General features: G+C 37.3%; 1 protein-coding gene across 1 annotated transcript in view; it reads left to right on the top strand.

Annotated features, from left to right (window-relative positions):
- astn1 (astrotactin 1) overlaps nucleotides 1-23,230 on the top strand; it is a 502,578-nt gene that overhangs the window by 431,134 nt on the left and 48,214 nt on the right. The window contains 3 exon segments of the mRNA XM_042497522.1: nucleotides 9,064-9,341; nucleotides 13,462-13,595; nucleotides 14,161-14,312. Of these exon segments, the coding sequence (XP_042353456.1) occupies nucleotides 9,064-9,341; nucleotides 13,462-13,595; nucleotides 14,161-14,312 (564 nt within the window).

Genomic DNA, 23,230 nt, shown 5'->3' with positions numbered 1-23,230 from the left:
GTAAAGTTTTTTGACTACATTGATTGTGACGTGGCCACAGTGACAAAATCTGACACGCAGAAAGAAATATAAACATCTGGCACAGTACTCACAACAGTAGGTCCTGCTACAGTAGGTGTCTTAAGGATCACCACTAACAGCTATTGGTCCAGACCAAATTCAGTCATAGTGTATTAAATTCAGTAAGATTGCATTGTATTTCTTATGAGTTCAACTTTTAATTTGTAAATGTATTACTGCGCCATTTCTCTAAAAAAGAACAGCCTTGCTTTGAGTGCATACATAAAATCTCTATATCTAGCTATATACTTACCCTAAATTGTAAATATGCAGTCAGTTGCAGGGGGCTAAGTGTGATAATATGCCGCTGAGTATGCTATGCCATCAGGTGTCTTCAGGCCAAGCTGCTCGTCCGTTTTAATATCCCCGCGCGGTCCCAGCTGACACTGACCTAAACCAAAACTAAACTGAACTAATCATTGCCAATCTTCTTTGCCCTTAAAGGCACCCAGCTGTCCTAATATAACTGCCACATTTAATTTCCATCTGCCAGGAGGTGGCAAGTGAAGATAGAATGATGAGAGCTGATTAGCGGGAAGTGAGCCAGTTTGACAGGGATAGTTTAAAGTTTGGCCGGTCAGGAGTGCAAGGACGCCGACATCCTTGGCAACATACGGATGGAGAGGTCTGTGAATGCAAATATTTTCCGCACAAGCGTCAGTGCACTCACACAATCGCACGATGGGGTTTTAGACTTTTTTCCTAGGTGTTCTCTATTTCTCATTGATTTATTTCTACCCACCCACTTACACAAATACAAGCCTAATCTTCTCCTTTATCGCCTTTGATTAGTCAGCCGGAGTCACGGCCTGCAGAGCGCCTCTACTCAGACGTTTTATGTTCGCACCTGCACACACCAACGCCACCCAGGGGTCAAGATGTGTGAATGTCCAGACTTTGATTTCATTCTCCTCTGATGTGATTCGCCCCTCTATCAGACCTCATTTACCTAACATCCCTATGAGTGGTAAAGGCGTATCTGTCGATTTGTCTCAGTGACCCAATCAGAGGACCTCGAAGTTGCAAGTTCAAGGTCAGGAACAAGATGCAAAGGGACCCCCAAATAAAAAGAGGGATTACAAATTAACTATGTTATTAGCATGTTCTGATTTTGTGGTGTTTGTGTACAGATAAATACCAGTTTCCAGACTGTCATTCATTACACCTACTGTTAAATGTTAACTTTGGGTTTGTTTTGATTTTGTTTGTTTTTTTTTAGATCTGGGCCCTATTGTTTTGTGTTTTGTGTTTGATTAGCCTGGTTTGATTTCCTTCAAAATCATGGGGAGAAGGCAATAACCAACTCGGCAAGACATGGCCCAAAAATGAGCATACAGTTAGAGGAAATTTACTTTAGAATAGGCACAAAAAAGTAAAAAATAGATAAATAAATGTTAAAAATACTTGAAAATAAGCCAAAAAAGGAAGTAAAAAAGTGCAGAAAAACATATATATGTACATTATATATATATAGAGAGAGATTTTTTTTCCCATAACATAATTTTAAGGATGTAATTATAATAATTATTTAGTGTTTTTCCCTATTGTTTGATCTTTTTTTTAAAGAAATATTCAGATTTTTTTTTTTTTGTCAGCTTTTCCTAATTTCTTTTTTTTTTTTTTGTTTGTTTTTTTTCGTAGGACATTTCATGGCAAGTTTGTCAGTGTCTTTTCCCCCCATGTTTCTGAAAGAAAATGTACAAATTATCTGCAGTTTCAAAGGGTGAAGTACATTGTGAGAGGCGTCTGAATGCAGTACAAGAAAACTGATTTCAAACCAAGTTTTTAAAGGTTAAGTGACTGATAGGAGCAACAAATTTTCAAACTGATCCATTACTGTGCAACACCACTGCAGCTGATGTGACAAAACAGGCTGCATTGTATCCATTAGGGACAATTGTGTACTGTCAATTTTTGTCCACTAAAATTGCTTGGTTTTGTCACTGACAGGCTCACAATATTATTCTAAGTGTCTCGCAACATTATAGAAAGAATTTCTATAGAGGTAGAGCTTTTTCGTTTAACCAGAAACAGCCGTCACCAAACCCACCAGACTCCATTTAAATATACAGTAATTTTATCATTGTAAAAGACACTTCATTTAAAGTCAAGCAAACAAACTAAAATGAACAAAAGCCATCTTGGTTCATCTTTCCATTGTTCCAACAATCATGGCCCTGGTTTGGTTGAAATAAAGTTTTAATTCACCCACTTAGATGCAAAAAGATGGTGTTTCTATACAAGCTAGAATAAAAGTTTATCTAAATGGAGTCTGGTGCTTTTGGGTTTAGCGTTTTTGGAGCTGTTTCTGGTTAACCAAAAAGGATCTTACTCTTTAACAAAAACTTCTATCTCTGTAGGGATCCTTTCTAAAATGGTGTCAGACCCTTAGTCTAACAATGTGAGCCTGTCAGTGCGGAGAAAAGAAAAACAAATCAAACACTATATGTGGACGTAAATTGACAGTCTCATATGGCCCAAGTGGTTACATGGCAGCCTGTTTTCACTCATTCAATACCGGACCAATTTAAAAAAATGTTTTTCCCATTAGCCACTTAGAAACACATGAGAAAATAGCCTTTAAATTTCCCTGGTTGGGTGTCATTTGTCTTTGTTTAGCTTATTAGATTTCTTTGGGTTGATATGTGTTCACTCTGCTCCTGTGTGGCATTTATTTGAATTTTACTTTCGCCTGTACTTTAGTTTGATTGTCAATTTATTTCCAGGGCCCAGGTGCACTGTGGTCTTTTTCTTGGCAGCATTCTGAAATGATTCATTGGTTGGCTTTGCTGGTTTATTAATGTGCTCTGAGTGGTTTTCTTGGCTTTATTTCTATTATTTCCTTCATATCTTTTTGTGCTTTGAGGGCAGTACTCCAGTCTGCCAGTGGGAGCTTGGCTCAGGGTCTCTCTTTCTCTTTGTTATGCTAGATTTTGTTAGGTTTGATTTTTTTTTTTAATATTTAAGTCCCACAGATCTGACCTATGGGTTTATATATATAAATGGGCTAAAAGTTGGCATTTTCTATTTTTTCTAAATCAGCTCATAGAGGTTAACCCTTTGAAACCCCAACAAACTAGCCTGATTTCTTTCAAGAAAAAAAGATAAAATTTACAAGACAATTTCCTGAGAATTACTTTTAAAAAGCAAAACAAAAAAAACAAGAAAATGACCTGAAAGACCTGAAAATGACCTGTGCTAAATAAACGTATCCCTCTAACATCATTTTAATCATTATTATAAGAAACATAAATGCAGTTTTCTTTAAATTTTCCTTTTTTTTAAAAAAAAAAAAATAAGTCTATAATATTTAATTATTTTCTCTGTCTATTTTATTATTTTGTCACCCTTTAAGAATTTCTTGCAATTTGTAAGACATGTATTGGCTAGTTGCCCATTGCCATTTTTGTGTTTGAAAGAAATCTTACCCTGTGAAATCTTGGTTGTTTGGCGTGATTTATTTCAAAACATGAGAGGAATGTGATAAGCAAATTAAGAATAAATTACCCCACAATTTGAAAGTTGGCATAAAGTACTAGAAAATTACCTGAAAATAAGCAACAACAAAAAAAGAGACATGCCCTGAAACAGTTTGAAATTCTAATAATTCTCTAGTATATTTTTTAAATTATATAATTATAATAATGGTAAGTACAGTTTTTCCCTGGCCTTTTTTTTCTTCATTTCCCTAGACATTTCCCCTAGCTTTTGAAAAAATTAATTTTCTAAACCTTCAAATTAATTGTAATTTGTGGAGCATTTCTAATCAAGTTGTTCATTGCTTTTTTCCACCATGTTTTTGAAAGAAACCTTAGCAATTTGCTCAAAGTTTTTAATGGCTTGTGAAAGGTGCAAGCACAAAAAACTGACATCGATTTCAAAGGGTTAAGGATAGTTTTGGATTAGAGTTAGGGTTAAGTACTGATTTGGGCTAACATACACAAAAAAAGAAAGAAAAAGCGTTTTTTTTTAACAACCTCCTCAGTCTGTTTGAAATATCTCATCAACCTTGTAAAATAAACCTCTTTAAGGTCATAACAGGAGTATTTTCAGTGAATTGAGATCCTGATTCACCCCAAAAGTCTGAAGCATTATACAGTATTTTCTCGAGTGTTTCTTTTTACTTACTCCAGAAACTTTTACGGTCATTACAGAGTTGAATTAAATTCACTGTAATAATCTTGACATGACTCTGAAAACCTGTGAATGACTCCGTAGGTGTCAGACAAAATGAAGTGTGTACATGTCAGAGATGTGTGGAAGACGAGGTGTCATCAACAAGGCCTTAATTAACGCAGAAGCAAACACTGAATATTGTTATTGTCGATTCTTAATATCTTTTTAATGGCAAGTGACACACACTGACATAAACAAGACAGACACACACACACACACACACACACAACGCAGGTACACACTCATTATGATAATCCATAGAGATATTCTGATGCCGTCTTCCTGGCTTTTAATTGTTGTCTGCTTATAATGTTAATTTCAAAGTCCAACAGATATTGTTTTGACGACATTTGTAAGTGCAAGAAATGGGGTGGATGGGGGTGTAAACATGAGGTGTATGAGAAATGGAGTTTGTGTCGAGGTATTGAGTGTTCAGATTTGTATGTTTATCTCAATTAACATAAGTAGAATAACCTTTATTTAGACGATTTCTATTCTTACAAAGCATACATCTTGACACCAAAAGGTTTCACAAACAAAAGCATCTGTTCCAACCGAGCAAACAGGAAAAGAAAGTGCAAAAGATCACTTTAAAGAACTTGCAAAACAAAAAGTACACATTTAAGCGCCGGAATTATTTATATTTTATCCTAAGAAAAATTGCCTTCTCTTCACCTTCATTCTTGTGCACACGTGCGTTGGTCCCTGAGCTGGTACGCTCGCCCATGGCTCATAAACCTGAGTTGTATTCCATCAAAGGCAGCTCGCACAACCAGTCTATTCCCTAATTGGTGCTTGAGCTTTTAAATTGCCTGTGTTTTCTCCCAGCCAAGCAAGTCTCCCAAAATGGTAATCTGAGCAATTCCCCCCTTTTAAAAGAGAAAAATAGCAGTCAAAGTTCCGCATTAAACATGTTTTTTTCCCTCTTCTCCAGCGAGTGGATGTCCCACTCTGCCTCAGGCAAAACAACATTTAATCGGAAATATTTGATTCACACATTTGCATTCAACTCAACAAACTTTTGCCGAAAGGGTAATCAAAAGTGGCATCAGGTGCCAGACAAAGGTTTTTGACTAAAACATTGTGTCCCTAATAAAGTCAGTGCTGATAGTGTGTTGGAGCTTAATCCTTTCTTTTTAAATTATTTCATCTCTTGATGTATGGAAGCCCATTTCTGCCTTTGTAAAAAAAAAAAAATATATATATTTTTTAAATCCTGTAAGACATAAGAAACTTTCTCAAAATAATGACTTAGCATCTCAAAATAATGATTAATGGCTCAAAATAATGAAACATTTATTCAAAATGATGCCTTCCTTAAACAAAATAATGACAAATAACACTAAGTCATGTTGAAAAAGCTTAGTCAATATTCTTGAGATATTAAGTCATTATTTTAATGATATTTAGTTATTAATTTTGGATAGATATATTTCTGATATACTAAGTTATTTTTGAGCTACATAGTCATTTTGGGTCAATATATTGAGATACGAGATTTTTTCTTCTTTTTTTAAGTAAGTTACTATTTATTTTGCAATAAGCAAGTTATATTTTTAAGAAAGTTCTGATTTTGAGAGAAGACTTTATTTTTGTGATACTGCGTAGAGTTACAAACTGTACCACTCCAAAGATGTGGGATTCTTGGTGTGGCTTGCTGGCTCTGGAGTTAGGTGGACCACTGTTTTTCAAAGTGGGGGCCGCGACCCCCTGGAGGGCCTCCAGGGGCGCTAGGGGGCCCGCAGAAACTTGTGGGAAAAAAGGGGGAATATTGAAAAAAATAACCGAGAGTATGGTGGGCCGCCATAGTTTAGTTTGTCCCACCATAGTCTCAATGAATGGAGCTGGACCGTTAATTCGGAGTAGTATTAAAATATATAAACCGTTGGGTTATTCAGTAGAGTAAGAGACATGCAGCAGAACGTAAGGCGCCTTAAAAGTTAAACTAAACCATTAATTCTGCTGGGCCAAAAACTGTCTTTCACATACACAAATCTGCAAATATCTTCTCTCATCCTTCGATTTGATCAGCTGTGAACTTGTCAACAGATCAATTATCCACCCCACCAGTGACATTCAGCTGTGAAGGAGATAAAATAATTTAGCATGCTGCACTGCATTCACGGACCTGCAAAAACGTCGGATATTACAGTGACACCACAGACATCTCCCCCCCCCCCCCCCCCCCCCCCCCCCCGACGAGGACTGTTCACAACAGAAGAAAGACACACTGAATGTAATGAATAAATAACAAAAGAGAAAATATATTTACTGTTAATACTACCGTTGCAAATGACAAGAAATATTGATGAGGAAAGACTGATTATTATTATTAATCAAATAAGGAAAAATGAAGTTGTATGTGTGTGTGATTTTTGATAGTTGCCATAAATTAAATGTAAAAAAAAAAATGCAGCAGGGGGTCGGCACCAGAGGCTAATCCAATTTGGGGGTCCTTCATTTGCAACATGTTGTACCTCGTTTTTCCGAGCAGTCATGAAACGCACCATGAATGTGCTGCAGCATGCACGCGCTGTCTTGTTGTGATCGATGACGCAGTTGAAACGTGCGCCGGCAGCTCCGCTCTGAACTGACGGTTTTAACTAAAGTACCTCAAATAATGTTCAGCAAACCAACCAGCGAGAGGCCCCAAACTCTGCGCTCCTTCTTCAGAACAAACCGGGTGAGTTGAGTAACGCTGCTGCCTGTCGATAATGTTCGCTAAATAATGTCAAATTAATGCGACACCGGTAAAGCTCGGTAAACGAAAATGCTAATGTCATTGTTACCTGTGGCCGGCTAGCTAGCTTCATGCTAGGAATAGACCCACTCTGTCTTAATTTCTGCATAGAATTTTTGCTCACTATTGATTTTCACATTATTTTTTAAATCTTTAATGATACAGTAAAAAGAGCAGGGAGGAGAAGGTGGACCAGAAGGCCACACTGATGGTCATGCACAACTGCTACAACTACTTTTTTTATTTTTTTAATCAATATTATTGCAATAGACAAAGCAGAGAGAAGGCATAAACCAGGTGACAACAAAATGCAAAAAACAAACAAACAAACACAAAACCTGGTTTATAATTTTGAGACATTTCACTGGTGACTGGAGATTAAACACCTAACTGACCGCTTCACTTAGACTAGTAAGGCACAGGTGACTTAATCAGGCCTGCTGACTGACTGCTTTTGGGGATCTGGGCATGGGGAAAAAGTATGGAGAGAATATTTTGAGATAAGTCATTTTTGAGAGTTACTCTTAATGAGAACATTTCTCATTAGAAATTCTGAGGCATTTTAAAATAAGTGATTAATCTGCGAAACTGCATCGTTATTTTCAGATAAGTAATTACTTTTGGAAAAGTTTGTGATTATTTTGTCAGTAATTTTTTTATTTATTTTATTATGCATTGTTTTTGCGATACTATGATATTTTGAGCAAATTTCTTATTGTTATGACCTACACTTTTTTTTTCATCCTGGTGGAAGAAGGCTACGGTACATATGCACCTGTCTAACAGGTTTGTACATAACAAGTATTATGGACTAACAAAACTACTATTTAAACTTGGTGCATAAATGTTGTGGAGCAAAAAGTAGTTCTCCACCACACATTTCTGCATTCACTAATACAAAATAGGCTTATGTATGTTCAACGTATTGTAAGAAAAAGGAGAATCCAGCAAGCAATTTTTGGTTCTAAACACGTTCTGGGAACATTTAAATGCAACCACTGAATGTTTTACTAATGTTATAAATGGCAAGTTTTCTTTGTGTTCCATGAATGTTTTTCTTAAAGTTTGGACAAACATCAAATGATGTTAAATATATGTATGTTATATATATATATATATATATATATATATATATATATATATATATATATATATAGTCAATACATCACATTACATTACATTTTCATCTAAAAAAAACATCTGTAATCTCAGTCCTCAATAACTTGTTCTGAACGTTGCTTCAAAAACATTCTTCCTTTGTTCTCATGTAACATTGTGGGATCGTTTTATAAAAAGAACACTATGATCAATCACTTCTCACCAAAACGTCCTCAGAATGTTGCAGTTAAGACATTACGTCTTAGGCAGCATTTAACCTTACAGGAACGTTATCTGAAATGATAAACATCCTTAAAACATTCTTTTGAACACTAGATTCAAATGTTTTCTTTAAAATGCTGCAACTTGAAGGTAACGTTAGCCAATGTTCTGGAAATGTTCCCGGCTAGCTGGGAAGACCCTGGTTTCATCTCACTCGTTAATATTGTATCTTTATCAGTTGTCAATGTTTTTGAAGAGCGAAATTTAAGTCCCATAAGCTGAGCGGGGAAATAAATCATTAAGATCAATAACAGCCCTTAACAGCAAAGTCCCTTTAACACAATGTAAGTGTTTCATTGTTCAACACAGGCCTCCACATTCACCTTCTCTGCTCGAGGGAACACGGAGCTCTTTGTAGCTGTGGCCCAAATATTTACACTCCTGCTCATGTATTCTGCCTGTGATGTAGAGAAGCTAAAAAAGTCTCTAGAAGGGAGATATGGGAACACATTCATGCTTTGTAGATTTGCCATGTTGCTATATTCTCTCAGTACACTTTTGCTCATTCCCTCGCTCCCTGATCTCATCATTAGGAACATGTGACCATCTGTCTACTTTATCTGCTTTCTTAACATTTTCCCATGATATGTTTTATTGCTTTTATTCTGTGTTTTGGGCAAATCACTTTTTGATTATGTCTCAAACATTTGATGTTAGGGGTCACAATAAAACAAAAAAGTGCTAATCAACCAATTTTCGTCTATCAGGTAACTCGCCTTCGGAGGAGTCGGAGGAGCGCGACAAGGAGCCGAGGACGCTGACCTACCCTGCGTACATCGCCAGTCTGCTGGACACGGGTGCGAAGCGCATGGCGGCAGGAGTTCGTATGGACTGCAACAGTCAAGGCCAGTGCCCGCGCTCCTGTCACCTCTGCCACATGAGCCCGAGGGTGGTGCAGGGGCGGCAGCAGTCCGAGCCCGTCCTGCTGCAGATCACCAAGGCCGCGCCCATCTACGAACTGGTGTCCAACAATGAGACCTACCAGGTGGGTACAGTGTTTGTCAACGCCAATTTCTGACAGAACCCTTTATATCATTTTCTGTGGTGCCCTCAAAATAGGACCATATATTTCCTGTGAAAGAAGCATTTGTGTCTTAGAATCTAACTTTTATGGATTTTTCTAATCTAACTTTAACAAGTCTTAAACCCTTTAAAACCTGTATTGACATAGATTTTTGTTGTGCTGCATTCAGACACCTTAAATTAGTATTTAAACCTTTGAAAACTGAGCAAAAAAAGAGAGATAACAACAAATGTATCCCCCCAAAATAAGGAAAAATGTCCATAAATTATATTTAGGATTATTAGAATTTTATATTCAAAATATGTTTCAGGATATATAATATTTTTTAAAATGTTTGCACTTTTTTCAGACCATTTCCTTGTTTGTTTATGTACTTTTTCTATTGCTAATTTTAAGGTAATTTTTTGGCAAAGTTTTATTGATTGGCTGACTTAGTGAAAAGTGTTAAAAATTATATGTTTTTGAAACATAATTTGAACTATGTAATTATAATTACACATATAGCTTTTCCCCTTTTTTCTTTTTTCCCTAGCTTTTTAAACATTTTCTAAAAAGGATTATTTCTTGCAGTTTGTGAACCTTTTTTTTAATACCAACTTGCACATTGTCTTCCTCCCATGTTTTTGAAAGAAGTCATGCCAATTTGCTCAGGTTTCAAAGGGTTAAACCTTTAAACCCTGATCAAATTAGGTCTTTCAAAAACATGGGGAAGAGGCAATGTGCAAGTTGGCATTAAAAAAAGAAATAATTGTTTTTAGTTAAAAGCTAGGGAAAAAGGAAAAATACAGGGTGAAACGCTATATGTGTAATTATTACTACATATTTAAAATTATGATTCCAAAATATATAATTTTTTAACACTTTACATCAAGTCTTGATTGCCAATTTCTTGTTATTTTTTGGGTCATTTCTTCTTCTGTTGCTCAATGCGCTCTTCCCATGTTAATTTGTGTAGATTTCAAAGGTTTAACTTGCAGCTAATATTACAAAAAAACATTTTTAAAAATCCTAGCATTGAGCCACCGTGCGTTTGTGACTGTATGTAGACAATCCACCAGGGCTGGAAAACGTTGCGGCCAAATTATGAACGAGGTTATAGAAACAGTGAAGTCTTTTCCTTTTGGAGTATCTCGCCTTCCTCTGCTGGCAGCATGCTGTGCCGTACTGCCGTGCTGTGCTGTGACTTATTTGACTCCATCGATGCCGCACGTTGTTACCGCTTCTACTCCTCAAGCAGGAAGAAAGGTCGACGTGGTGCTTTCCTCGCTCGTGGGGGGTCAGGCTTTCATCCACAAGCTCAGGCAGATATACAGCTGCTGTTATTGACAAAGGCTGTTTGGAAGTTGCCTGTGTTTGACTGTGCAGCTGCTGCTATAGACACCATGAACAGGCAACATTTTGATTATATATATTTTACTTTTTGGCTTGTACTTCATATTACTACTAGAGGTGTGTACATAAATGTATTCAACTCTTATGAACTGATATGAGTTTTTTTGGCTTTTTTTTTTTTCTTTTTTTTTTACATTTATTGATATACAGAGGATCATCTCTGTGGAACAGCTTACTACCATTGCTACAATAAGTATCTACATTATTGTTATTTAACCCTTGAAACCCTGAGCAAATTGCCTCAATTTCTGTCTAAAACATGCGAAGAAGGGAATTAGCAATAAAGTAAGAAATGACCCAAAAAATTGCAAGAAATTAGTAAAAAGTACAAGAAAATGATCTAAAAATAAGTTAAAAAAACAAATGTTTAACTCCTAATTCTGTTACAGAATTTTAAATATCTTGCGCAATCATCACAACTCGGGTATCATCAAAATTTTCCACTCCTAATTAGGACTTTGGAGAGCCGTTTATGTGCTTGTAACTTTAAACTAAACAAACTCTATTGTATGTCATATAAGTGGTGTGGGTGAGTGTGTGAATCATTCAGCTAGGGCAATTATTTTGATAATGGATTAACCGGTCGTTTTTTTCGATTAATCGATGAATCAGATTTAAAAAAAAATAGAAATAGAAATAATAATAAAATAAATGTGTTTTCTCCCATCACTTTGCTCAAAAACAGATTATCATTGACAACAGAACAAAAAGTGCAATGCATAAACAGGCGGTTGCTTGAACATCCCTGAGCTGTCAAAATAATATTAAATTATAAATAATAAAAAACTAAAAAAATCAATATGAAACAATTCAAAACTAAATGTTGACAGCTTTTACAACATACCATTAAATTTCCTTACGACAAAAAACGATGTATGTTCAGTTTGACTTCAGCCGCGCTGAACTGCGGCGTGTGTCGTGCTTGTGGTGTTCACACATGCAGTGTTTTTGCTGCTGCGTGGCAACATCGCTGCTGCGTCACGGCCCACAGATATTAGTTTTGTATTTCCACATTTATAGCACAAATTCCACTCATTTATGAAGTCGTGGAAGCTCCTGCATAGCTTACAACACTGTCCTGTAAATGTTTCAAAATAAAATGCCTTGTATCAGCAACTGATTGGATTCTGTCCACAGAGATGCTGTCAGAGGGCTTTTGTTTTGAAAGGGAAGCCAGGAAGTTGGAGTAGAACAGCCGTCTTTGTATTTCCTCATCTCTGTGACAGAGAGAGATTTTTAAACAGCAGTAAAAGGTAGCATAGAGTCAATATAATAATCAAAACACCATCTCCACTGTCTATTTCTGCGGACAAACGCGCATGTCATGTGTAAAAAAAAATCGGTTTTATCGATTATAATCGATTTTAGCGATTCGTTGTTGCAGCCCTACACTTAACCTCTTATGAGGGTGTGGCCACGGCCATCAGGTACACATGAGTAACCCAAAATAAGACATAATAATCCATTGTTTGTCATACAAGCTTAAATATAAACAGCAGACAAAATTACAAAAAGGTCACCATGAGGAGATTTAGTTGTCCAGGTGATATGTGAAAATTAAGTTCACCTTCTCATAAAAGCACAAAACTTGGTACACTTGTACTTTGGGGGCCCTGAACATTTCCGAAATGGAGCCAACACAAAAATTTCTCTTGGTGACCATTTTACTCTCTGCCCGAACTGAATAGTTTATTTTTCATCCTTTTTCCAGAACCAAGAGTGATAACACAGAAAAGATGTCTGTCTGATGTCTTCTCCTAGGTTTTAATGTTCATGGATTATAATGATGATAATAATATATAGCAAATAAACAAGACATGGAACAGAAATGAGCAAAAACGATTGTAAAAAAAGGAAAAAAGAAACTAATATAATTACTTTAAAATAAGCCAAAAAAAGTGAAAGAAACACAAGAAAATGACCAAGTAAAGTGTTAACACACACTTAAAGAGTTTTCTGGACAGTTACCCCTTTTTTGGAGTATTTTCTGACAATCCTCTCCTCTTTTTTTAAAACTAATTTTTAGTGATTTGAGAGACATTTCTTGCCAATTTGGTCACAGCCTTTTGGCCCTATGTTTAAAAAAAAATGAACACATTTCACTTTCAATGGTCAAATATCTTGTGAAAGGTGTCTGAGCTCAGCACAAGAAAAATGATGTCAACCCAGGTTTTCAAAGGGTTAATATCATGATGTGTGGAAGATGCACTGCAACATGGGTGTAAATGAATTTTGTAGTGCTGCACTCTTTGCACTTTCCATCACTGATAGTGGTTTAAGAGAAATAGTCCGGATAGACATGCACGATGGATGTCACGGATATTGCGGGTGTGTGTATGTGTGATAAACCCAAAATTGTATGAAATTTTTGTGAACTAAAAAATGTCCATATTAAAAAAAAATTCACATATAACAATATGAGAAAACATGGCACAGACTATGAAGTGCAATGCCTCTGATTCTCCCTCACCTCATTTCCTGTTATCTCTTTAAGGTATCCAGGCTAAGCACCGAATGCCCCAAAATAATAAAAAACATAGTATAAAAGAAAGATTGTCCTCATTTCATATAAAATTTGATATCAAATAGTTGATGTGAGGATAGAATTTCATTCTTGCTATCCACATTGTGCTTCAATATGACATGTGCTTTGAATTTAGCATTGTTTTGTGTCTCTCTCTCTGCACAGGCTCTTCAGGAGGCGATGATGAGCATGCTGTGGTGTTCGGGGAAAGGTGATGTAATCGATGACTGGTGTCGGTGTGATTCCAGCGCTTTTGGCACAGACGGGCTGCCCACCTGCGCCCCACTTCCCCAACCTATGTTAGTAACTTGGAACAATATTACCTCTGAGCACATACCATCCGTCATTTCACTGGCAGAACTCTATCTCACGCTGCACTGATCTCAAGTAATGTGCCATAGGGATGCATGTGTACACCGAATTTTATTGCAAGTAAATATTGCAGCCGTGGATGGATTGCTGAGTGTTATGTGTCTGTGCCCAGGGGCCCATAGTTTTATAATGCATCCATGATTATAGCGACCATTGATTTATCTCTCTTGTCCGGTTCGGGAGTGCTAATCAATGAAATGAGCTGCTGTATTGATCGGTTGGCATGAAAACCTCTGTACACATGGGTCTCAATGCTACATAGCTGCAGATCCCTGCTTTAGAGGAAGCCAAGTCAGACATCAAGGTCTAAATGGCTGTATTTTCTGTTGACAGAAGTGTTTGTGACATTGCAGGATGTGTTTTCATTGGGTTGCACTTTTGCGGAACGCAGGGGGATGATGTTAGCTGTCAATTACGGTAATGAGACTGGTTTGCTGACAACATCTTTCACTCAGCGGCTGTGGTTTTGCATCTCTGTCACTCTGTTGCCAGGCTGAAGCTGTCTTACACCTACGAGCCCAGCAGCTCATTGGTCATCATGGAGTGGAACCACACGGAGCCGCCAATCGGCGTGCGGATCGTCGATTACCTCATTAGCCAGGAGAAGGTGACAGAGAGGACCGACCACTCCAAAGTTGAGACAGGTACGTCGGCCCAGAAATGCCCACATCAAGAGTTTGGCTATTGATGATAAACAGGCACCAACAGTTGGAGCATTGTGAAAAAGGCTTATGTTGCCAGGCAACCAGTGATGCCAGCTTTAGTAGTGTTTCTGAGAAAAACAGGAAAAATATATCTTTTAGACTACTTTACGTATGCTACGTACATAAAAAAATGTCACCATCCACGTGCTGGCACAGGTGCAAAACGATGTTGTTCTCTTGGATTTGTGTCATTCGGTTCCTGCAGCTCACTGCCTGTGTTTTCAAAAGTCACTGAACCAGCAAGAGAGACTGTTGATGTTTTGGATGTGCACCACTTTGAGATGGGTAATGAGTAAGTCAGTTGGCCTCGCTTTGTATGGGCAGCTGTTGGCCAGTGTTCATTATTTATGCTGGCTCAAAGCAGAAACCCGCCAATTTGTCAGCACCATGTGGCCACATAAGCTCAATTTGTTTTATCTAGTCTACCACCTGGGAGAAATCTCAGTCCAAAGGTGAGAAAAGAGGGACTTTATCGTACTGTGGGTCTGCAGTGTGCAACAAAGGCTGCACTACATTGAGTGGCTTTACATGCAAAATATACAGAATACTCCGGGACTTTATCTTTGAGGCCTGTGTATGCTTCCCATATTAATGTAAATAAATAATGATTTTTGTTTTTCTTCTGAAACTAACCATGTGTATTAGTTAAACAGGGGAATATTGTACCGTCATACTTTTAATTTGAAAGACTGTATGCATCTAATGAACAGAAACTGTACATTTGCTCGAAGATGGAAGTGTATTTTGAAAAGGCAACATGCATTTAACAGGTGTAAATTGACGTGGCGTCCCAGAACGTCAACAACAGACACAAAAATCCATTGTACATGCGACAAAATGTGAGGAGTCTGGAGCAAAAATGTGTTGCACGAGCACAGCCTGCCCCCCCGTTCCCCCAGAAAATAATGGAGATAAATAATCACAGTGTGCTGTATACATGTCTAAATAATGCTATTAATACCAGAAATACACTGGCAAATCAGAACATGTTGAATTCGTAAAAAGACCTAATTCATAATGTCTAAATGGAGTATGCCGTTTATGACCCTCATCGAATTCAGAATATTGTCATATTCACAATAGTAGTGGAATATTGGTATGCATCTAAATGGACCCATTGTATCAACCTCCTATTGTCAGACAAAAAGCTAACTTGAATTTCATGTCGTATGATAAGAGTATGCCCCGAGGTTTGGGGAAGCACATCAGTATTTGTTACAGGCCTATTTTAGCTGTAGTTTGTGAGGCCTCCACAAGATGGTGTACACAAGTAATAATAATAATGGAGGGCTGACAGGATTTAGTTTGTTGATGAGACTGAAATCTGGACTGCAGTTCCACACTGATTTCTCATAATCAGCTGTGCATTGTTGTCTAATTTACTTCTAGAATTGTATTCAGTGTTGCAGGAAGGGAGCCTGCATCATACTGGTAATGACATATGACACTTATGAACCTGTCTTTTCTCAAAATGAAACACATCATCACAACGGTGTTTAAAACTTTACAGTAAAAGTTCTTTGTCTCTTTCCAAGCGCTTGTTTTCAAAGGGGTTTATATTTTTGTTCCCAGTTTAATCCATACGGATTCAATGATTTGCTTATTAAGGTATGTTTTCCCTCAAGTTTCCACTAAACAAGAGGAAATCATATAAACAGCCACAGCAGCAGCAGGAGTGTGTGTAGCGCTGTCATCCATAACAGAGCGCACAGCTTATTTGGCTGTGGCTATATGAGCGGAAGCTGGCAAAACAGGGGCAGTTTATTTTAGCAGTAATGACCCAATCCATAACGGAGACTGTTACAGTTCCCTGTGAGTAGCAAAGTTTGTTGTGGCTTAATGAGAGAATAAACTGTATTAGTCAGAACAGTAAGGATCATTAATCAATGCTGGGGATTCAGATGGGAGGGGAGAGCAGGTGAGCATTTTCTTTATTAGTGCTGCTGTTACAGTGAATATGAGCTATAGGCTCTGCAGTAATGTTCTTTTTAGCTGTGAGGGCTTTTATATTCTTTTCAAAACAGTGTACCATAAGTTAAAGCATTTATTTAAGTTGGTATTTCAAAGCTCTGGCTGCAGATAAAAAACATTTACCACCAACTCTATAAAAATTGTCAACGGTGTGGTGTAAACTCTTCATATACATAACAGTGGCTTGACTTTCCCTCCCCTTCACAATTGTATTGCAAGCAGCGCAGTATATATCATAGACCGGTAATGCAAAAGAATATAATGTAAACAGTTGTCACAGGGCATTTTCTATTTCACAGTACTCTAAACCTACCTGATGATGACGACGTGCAGCCGTATTTTGCCCATCACAGCTGTGGAGATGCATGTTTCTTGAATATTCAAATCAAATGCCAAGGAGGAGTTTTGAATATTTTTCTGCTGGAGGGACAAAACAGGCTAATTACCTCAATAATTAACCCTTAGGGCTCGCTTTAATATTACAGCCACTCATAACACTCTTTGCACAAAATGCACTTTTCAAAATCAGGCTATAAAAAATATTATACCTTAATATCATTTTCTACTTTCATTGAGTAGATTTTCAACCAACATCAGTCCTAATCACAAATATGAAATATTCATTATATTTAACTGGGATATGTTGGTGATTTAAAGCGACATTGATTGTGACAGTCCACCTAGTGGAAATAGCATGTATTTTCTCCATATGCCAACTATGGTCATCAGTATGACACCCAGAAATAATGCGATGCATGTTTTTATGCTTTGATGGCTGTGGGATCAAAAATTACAGCTTGAATGGTGGTGCTTTTTTTGCACTTAACAGTATGAATGTATATATCTTGTTTACACAGTGTATTTTAGACTTAATGTAGGAGCTGAGCTAAAAGATTACATAAAAATGCACAATTTCCCCAAAATATATGCCATATGCATGAACACAGTCAAAATTATCAAAAATTGAAGAATGAAAAGTAGGTAAAATGCCCAAAAAGTCCCAAAGGGTTAATAATGTCTTTGTCTTAACTGTACTTGGGTCTAGGTTTCCCAACATGTTACCTGCTCACTCATTCACTGATCATTTGAACAGAAGCGCACTGTGCTGCCTGTAGTGGTATAATTATGTTGAAACAACCTCAGATCACCCTGAATTCAGCTGGACGTGACAACCTGCTGTCTGTGAGCTTATTGCCCCCTGCTGTAAACACATTAAAGAGGGTGCCACAAAGGTGTGGTTGGGACATTTTTTGGGAGTTTTTTTTAGCAGGCCTATGGCCCAGTGAGATCAAGTCAGTCAGTCACCAAAGTATCCATAGCATTCCTATGGAAGTATTGAATTGGTGCTGAATGATACTTTGACGTATCATTACAAGTTGTGATGCAACTGACAGCGATTAATGAAATATGTTAGCATCCATATATCTTTTTTTATACTTAGAAATTTTCTTTGTTGTACCCTTATGGTCTACAATATTGTTTCTTCTATTGGTTTTCAGTTCTGACCTTGAATCTTGAAGTGAAGTTCTGAATTGTGAATTGTAGTAGTACTCTATGAATATTCAACACAGTCACCAGAGAAAAAGAAAATGTTGTCATGCTACATCACTGCAAACCATGGCTACATTAGATTTGCACATGAGGCAGTGGATAAACTGAAACTATACAATTCAACATTGTGGTTAACATGGGATTAAGTTAAGCAAACAAAAAACACTTGGTTATGGTTAGAAAAAGATCATGTTTTAACTTATAATAACTGGTTTTGGGCCACGTTCCTAGCACAAGGATTTATTAATGTCCGGGGGAAAGAAACGACTCCTTTGCGTGCCTAAAAAGCCACTGGAAACACAGCAGCAGCTCACTACAAAAAAAAACATGTTTGGTGGTTGAAAAGCCACTGAAAACAGAACAACTTACTTTTTTTTGCCTTTATTAGATACGACAGAGTGATAGCGTGAAAAGGGGAGAGAGAGAGGGGATGACATGCAGCAAAGAGCCGCAAAGTGGAATCGAACCCACGGCCACTGCAGCATGGACACTGCCTTCATATATGGGGTGCCTGCTTATCCACTGAGCCACCGGACGCCCCAACAATTACTCACTAAATCACAATCAGTTTTGTTGTTTCTTGGTCTCCAACAGCGGTCTGCAGCTTGGCAGGCGTCTCATCAAGGTGACACAACATCCACCCACCCCTCCACCTCCTGATGGCAAAGTCAGATATTAGTTTACATCACTTTAAAAACATTAATATGATATGTATGAAATGTAACGTACAAAGCCTACATTTTCTTCTGGAAACTGGGCCAGGACATTATCACCTGCCTAGACAACAATACACAATAAGGTGTTGTGAGTTGCACAAAATATGATAGTTCATGTATATTATTGGATATTACCCCATTTGCTAGAGATTATATAGTTTAGAGGGGGAAAAGTAGATTACTATGTTTGTGTAAATGATGAAATAAAATTATGCATAATAGACTAAAAAATTAGGTTTAGGCAAGGAGGAGTAAGTGGTGAGGGTTTGAAAAAAAATATAGGAGAGGTAGCCGTGAAAAATGTATTGTAGAAATTTTATAAAATAAGGAAAATGGGGGGTACAATCAGCAGAAGAGACAGAAGATTAAAAGAAAAAAGAGTAAATTAATATTCTTAAAACTGAATCAAAAAATACTTTTAAAATATTTTTGAAAAAGGGAAATGAATAATTTTAGAATAAAATTTAAGGCCAACCAGATCATTTGTCAATGTCCAATTTCTTTTTATGATAAATTCCAAACACAGAATTCATGATAATTAAGAAGCACGAAAAGGCATGCAAGAACGTAATGTAAGACTAGGAATGAAATTCAAAATCACACTTTAATTGAGTTTTCTTGGGAAGAGATTAAACAGTTGATTAATCTTTAGCTAATGACCTGATATTATGAAATGATTCTTTGGATCATGAATTTGGAATGATCGTAGTAGTAAAATATTACGTTTAGGCAAGGGGTTGGAGGTGGTTACGGTTAGGAAAAACGTTTTACAGGGCTAGACCTCATGACCAACTTAGAGGGACTTCAGATTTTGCTGCCGATACTGTGCTTTCGTAGTACACATTTCTGTTTTTTCCAAACAAACTTACAATTACCACAAACAAGCTGGCACATGAAACATGGGGCTTTTGTGGCCCCTGGAGTTTTTTGGCCACCCTGCCAGGGTGGTAATCCTGCTTTACTGCCAATAAGCTTAGGGTAAAGAGATGGAAAGTGCACCATCAGTGGAACTTCAGTACTAACGTATGGTGACTCCAGGAGGACAACTGCAACTTTAATGCAAGGGGAGACTTTTGACGAGCAACAATGAAATATCGCTTTAATGGCAAATGTGACCTTTCAGTTTCTGTTTTGGAATTTTGGAACATAATTTCTTCCTGTGCCCTTTGAACAAATTGTCTGTGTCAGCTCACCATTACTGCTGTGTTCCATTGCCCTAACAAAACAAATGTTTGTCCCATCCCCTAATCTGTGCTGTCAGAGCGATAAACACAGAAGATGAAAACGGTGGATGCTCAAGTATCCAGCATGACTTTCTGTGGTCGAGAGAACATTTTGGGGCTGCAGTGGCTTGATATAATGTTTACTCAGTCTTAAAGTTCAAACAAAGTTCTTATCGAGCCACAAAGTCAATCTCTCAGGCATCAGAATGGTACTTTGGTACAGCATCAAAGTTTAACGTTTTTGGAAAGAGTTAATCACGATCAGCGATATCAAAAGAAACATAATTTCTTTGTGACGCAAGAGGAAATGCTGAAATCTCAAGTACAGATTAAGTCATTTTAGCAAAAATGACCTGCTGATGTCTCTTTGTTGCTATCTGCTAACGTTTCATACAGAGATATAGAGGAGATAGTGAGGGATATTCCAATCAGATAAGCAGTCTTAAAGCAAAAGTTCTTGTATCTAACAAGATACTGGAACTACCATTGAGCTGATGGCAGTGTTTTCATGGAAATTAGTATTGGTACTGGGCAAGCAACACAGGAACTGTGGCACAGGAATATTCCACTCAGTCGATTGTTTCTGTCATGCTGAGCTTTTCCAGTTTACCGATTCTGTTGCACTCTAAATAAGACAATGCATGTTTCCATGGTGTCATGCACTTTAGCCATCCTCATTAAAATAATGAAGGTTGCTTTCTTTCACAAGGAAACGTCTTTACTATCCCTTCAGCTCCACAGCAGGGTAATTTTTTTCACATTTTCCAGCCAGTTTCGTAGCTAATCACAAGTCTTTCTTGGCCCTTTAAGGATGACATAGATATTATGCGTCGTTGGCATTGGAGAAAACAGACTTCATTAATTGCTTCGAAACAAACTCACTCACACCACTTGCCTGGGAGGCCCAATTCATCACTACGGAATTGAGGCAGAGGATGAATTTATCAGCCTCTACTCGTTTGTTGCCTGAAGCCCCAGTTTGTTCATTCTCCTCTGTAAGAAATGCATGACTTTGCAATGTTCAAAAAGCTGAGTCTACAACTAGTCTAGTTATGCTGTTTGCATAGTCTTTGGGTTTAAAGATGCCTTTTATGTACAACATGCACTGTAATTTCTTCCTTACGATGTTTGCTTCTACTTGCAGCCTACTGAGTTTAATTTTTATGCTGCCATACCACTGATAGCCATGGCTGGAGGCTTGTGGTTTGGGGTTGTCCATCTGTCCGTCCTATTCTTGTGAAAACGATATCTCAATTACACTTTTAAAGCATTTCACTTCTCAAAGCATTTCTTCAAATTCTGCAATATCCACTTGAATGCTGCAATGAACTGATTCGATTTTGGAGATCAAAGGTCAAGGTCACTTTTACATCATCTTGCTTATTGATGTGAATGCGATATTTCAAAAAAAACTTTAACAATTATTTTACAAACGTCCACTTGGGCTCATTGATAAACTGATACTGGTAATTTGTTGGTCAAAGGTCAAGGTCACTTTAACAATGCGTCCATATCATTCTTATGAATATGATTTCTCAAGATGGCCTTCAAGCATGCACTTGAACTGAAGAACAAACTGATTCGATTTTGGAGGTCAAAGGTCAAGGTCACTGTGACCTCATCTGTCTCATTTTTGTGAACACAATATCTCAAGAACTGAGTAGGATTTTATTTTTATTTTTTTCAAATTTGGCACAAACGTCCTCTTGACTCAGTGATTTAGCATTTATAATTTGGTTGGTGGTTAAAGTTCAAGGTCACTGTGACCATATGTCTATCTCATTCTTGTAAATGCACAGCCGTCCACTCAGACTCAATAATGAATTGATTAGAATTTGGTGGTCCAAAGTCAAGGTCACTGTAACCTCATCTGACTCAGTCTTGTGAGAGCAATGTTTCAGGAAAAGCTTGTGGGATTTTTTTTTTAATCGGGAAAAATGTTAATTTGGACTCCACAGTTAACTAGTCAAAGGTCAAGGTCACTGTGACCATGCAGCCATCTCATTCTTGTGAACATGAGACCTCAAAAACATTTAAAGGAAATTACTTCAAATTTGGCTCAAACATCCACATGGACTAAAGAAGACCTGACAAAACATGGTTTTGGCTACAACTCAACAATCCAAACGTTTGCCATGACAAAATTTCACAAAAATGTCAAATAGGATGAAATGATAAGATGATGATAATTCATATCATAAAAGGTCAAAGCTCAACTACACTTTTACATCATAGTGGTCTGCAAAAACACTTTTTTGGCAATTATTCAACACCATAATTCAGTAACAGAAAGGGAGACATTTGATCAGATGCTGAATTGGTGATACTAATCTTGAGTGTTCACTTTGAAAGTGCTGATTGTATAGATCTTCTGTGCTGCTGCGGGGTAGATGTGTGTGAATCATCCATGTTTTCATAGACATAGATAAAATTGTAGCTCTAACTTGACTGGTCCGTGGAGGCATATAATTTTGAGGTGGTAATTCTAGTTTGACATAAGGTCAACTAGTTTTAGAAATTCTCTCTTTCAGGGTATTATAGACCTCTTTGCAAGACCCTTTTTCAATTCCCTAAACTTGGGTTTATAAAAACAAAAAAACCCAATATTAGCCATATTAGCCAAGGCCATTTTAAAATAAGGTAACAAGGCATATTTAATTTTATTAGGGGGAAGTTGTAGTCTTTTGAGTAGAGTACCTCCTCAATATGCCCGTTTACTAAATATTTCAGTGCTATAATCCACCCATCAAAAAAGATTTGTATGTTATTATGTTATAAAACAGTATTTGACAAAGTCACTGTCTACTATTTTATAATACTGGACTTTTCCTTAAGGATTTTATCTGATGAAGTTGGAAGTAGTACGTGAGAGATTAGCATCTGGTCCAATAAAGACAAAAGACCCGTACCTTTCTGCTGCAGCACATTGATGCTGGCGATGAATCAAGTCCACCCTGAATTGCAAAAGACCTCCACATCAGTTGAGGGCTGTTTAAAGTGCGGGGCAGCTGTTTTGACTTTGTGACCATACGGAGATATTTGTTGTTGTGCTGTTGTAGGGAGGATCCAACATCCAAGTTTCTTCACTTTGGATCAAGTTGAAGCACATCAAAGGTTCTCTAATGGGAAATAACATTTTATGTGAGGTCCTTTTTTGGAAAAATATCATAAAAGTTTTTCTTTCTGAAAGAGAAAAAAAGGTTTCTGCCTCTGAAATATCAATGCTAATTTTCTTGACTATAAAACTACTTTGAAACTACTAAAAGAGGCCTTACTTTAGAACTGCTGTTCAATTATATTTGCATTTGTTGTACTGGGATTTGTAAAACATATGTTTTTTTGGTACATGCAAAGTGCACCTCCTCCGTGTTTGGGGAATTTTCAGGTCTTAGAAAAA

The sequence above is a fragment of the Plectropomus leopardus genome, chromosome 12 (genome assembly GCF_008729295.1).
Source record: "Plectropomus leopardus isolate mb chromosome 12, YSFRI_Pleo_2.0, whole genome shotgun sequence".
Classification (NCBI taxonomy): domain Eukaryota; kingdom Metazoa; phylum Chordata; class Actinopteri; order Perciformes; family Serranidae; genus Plectropomus; species Plectropomus leopardus.
Note: the sequence above shows the minus strand (reverse complement) of the source record. Positions and strands in the feature narration are given on the sequence as shown.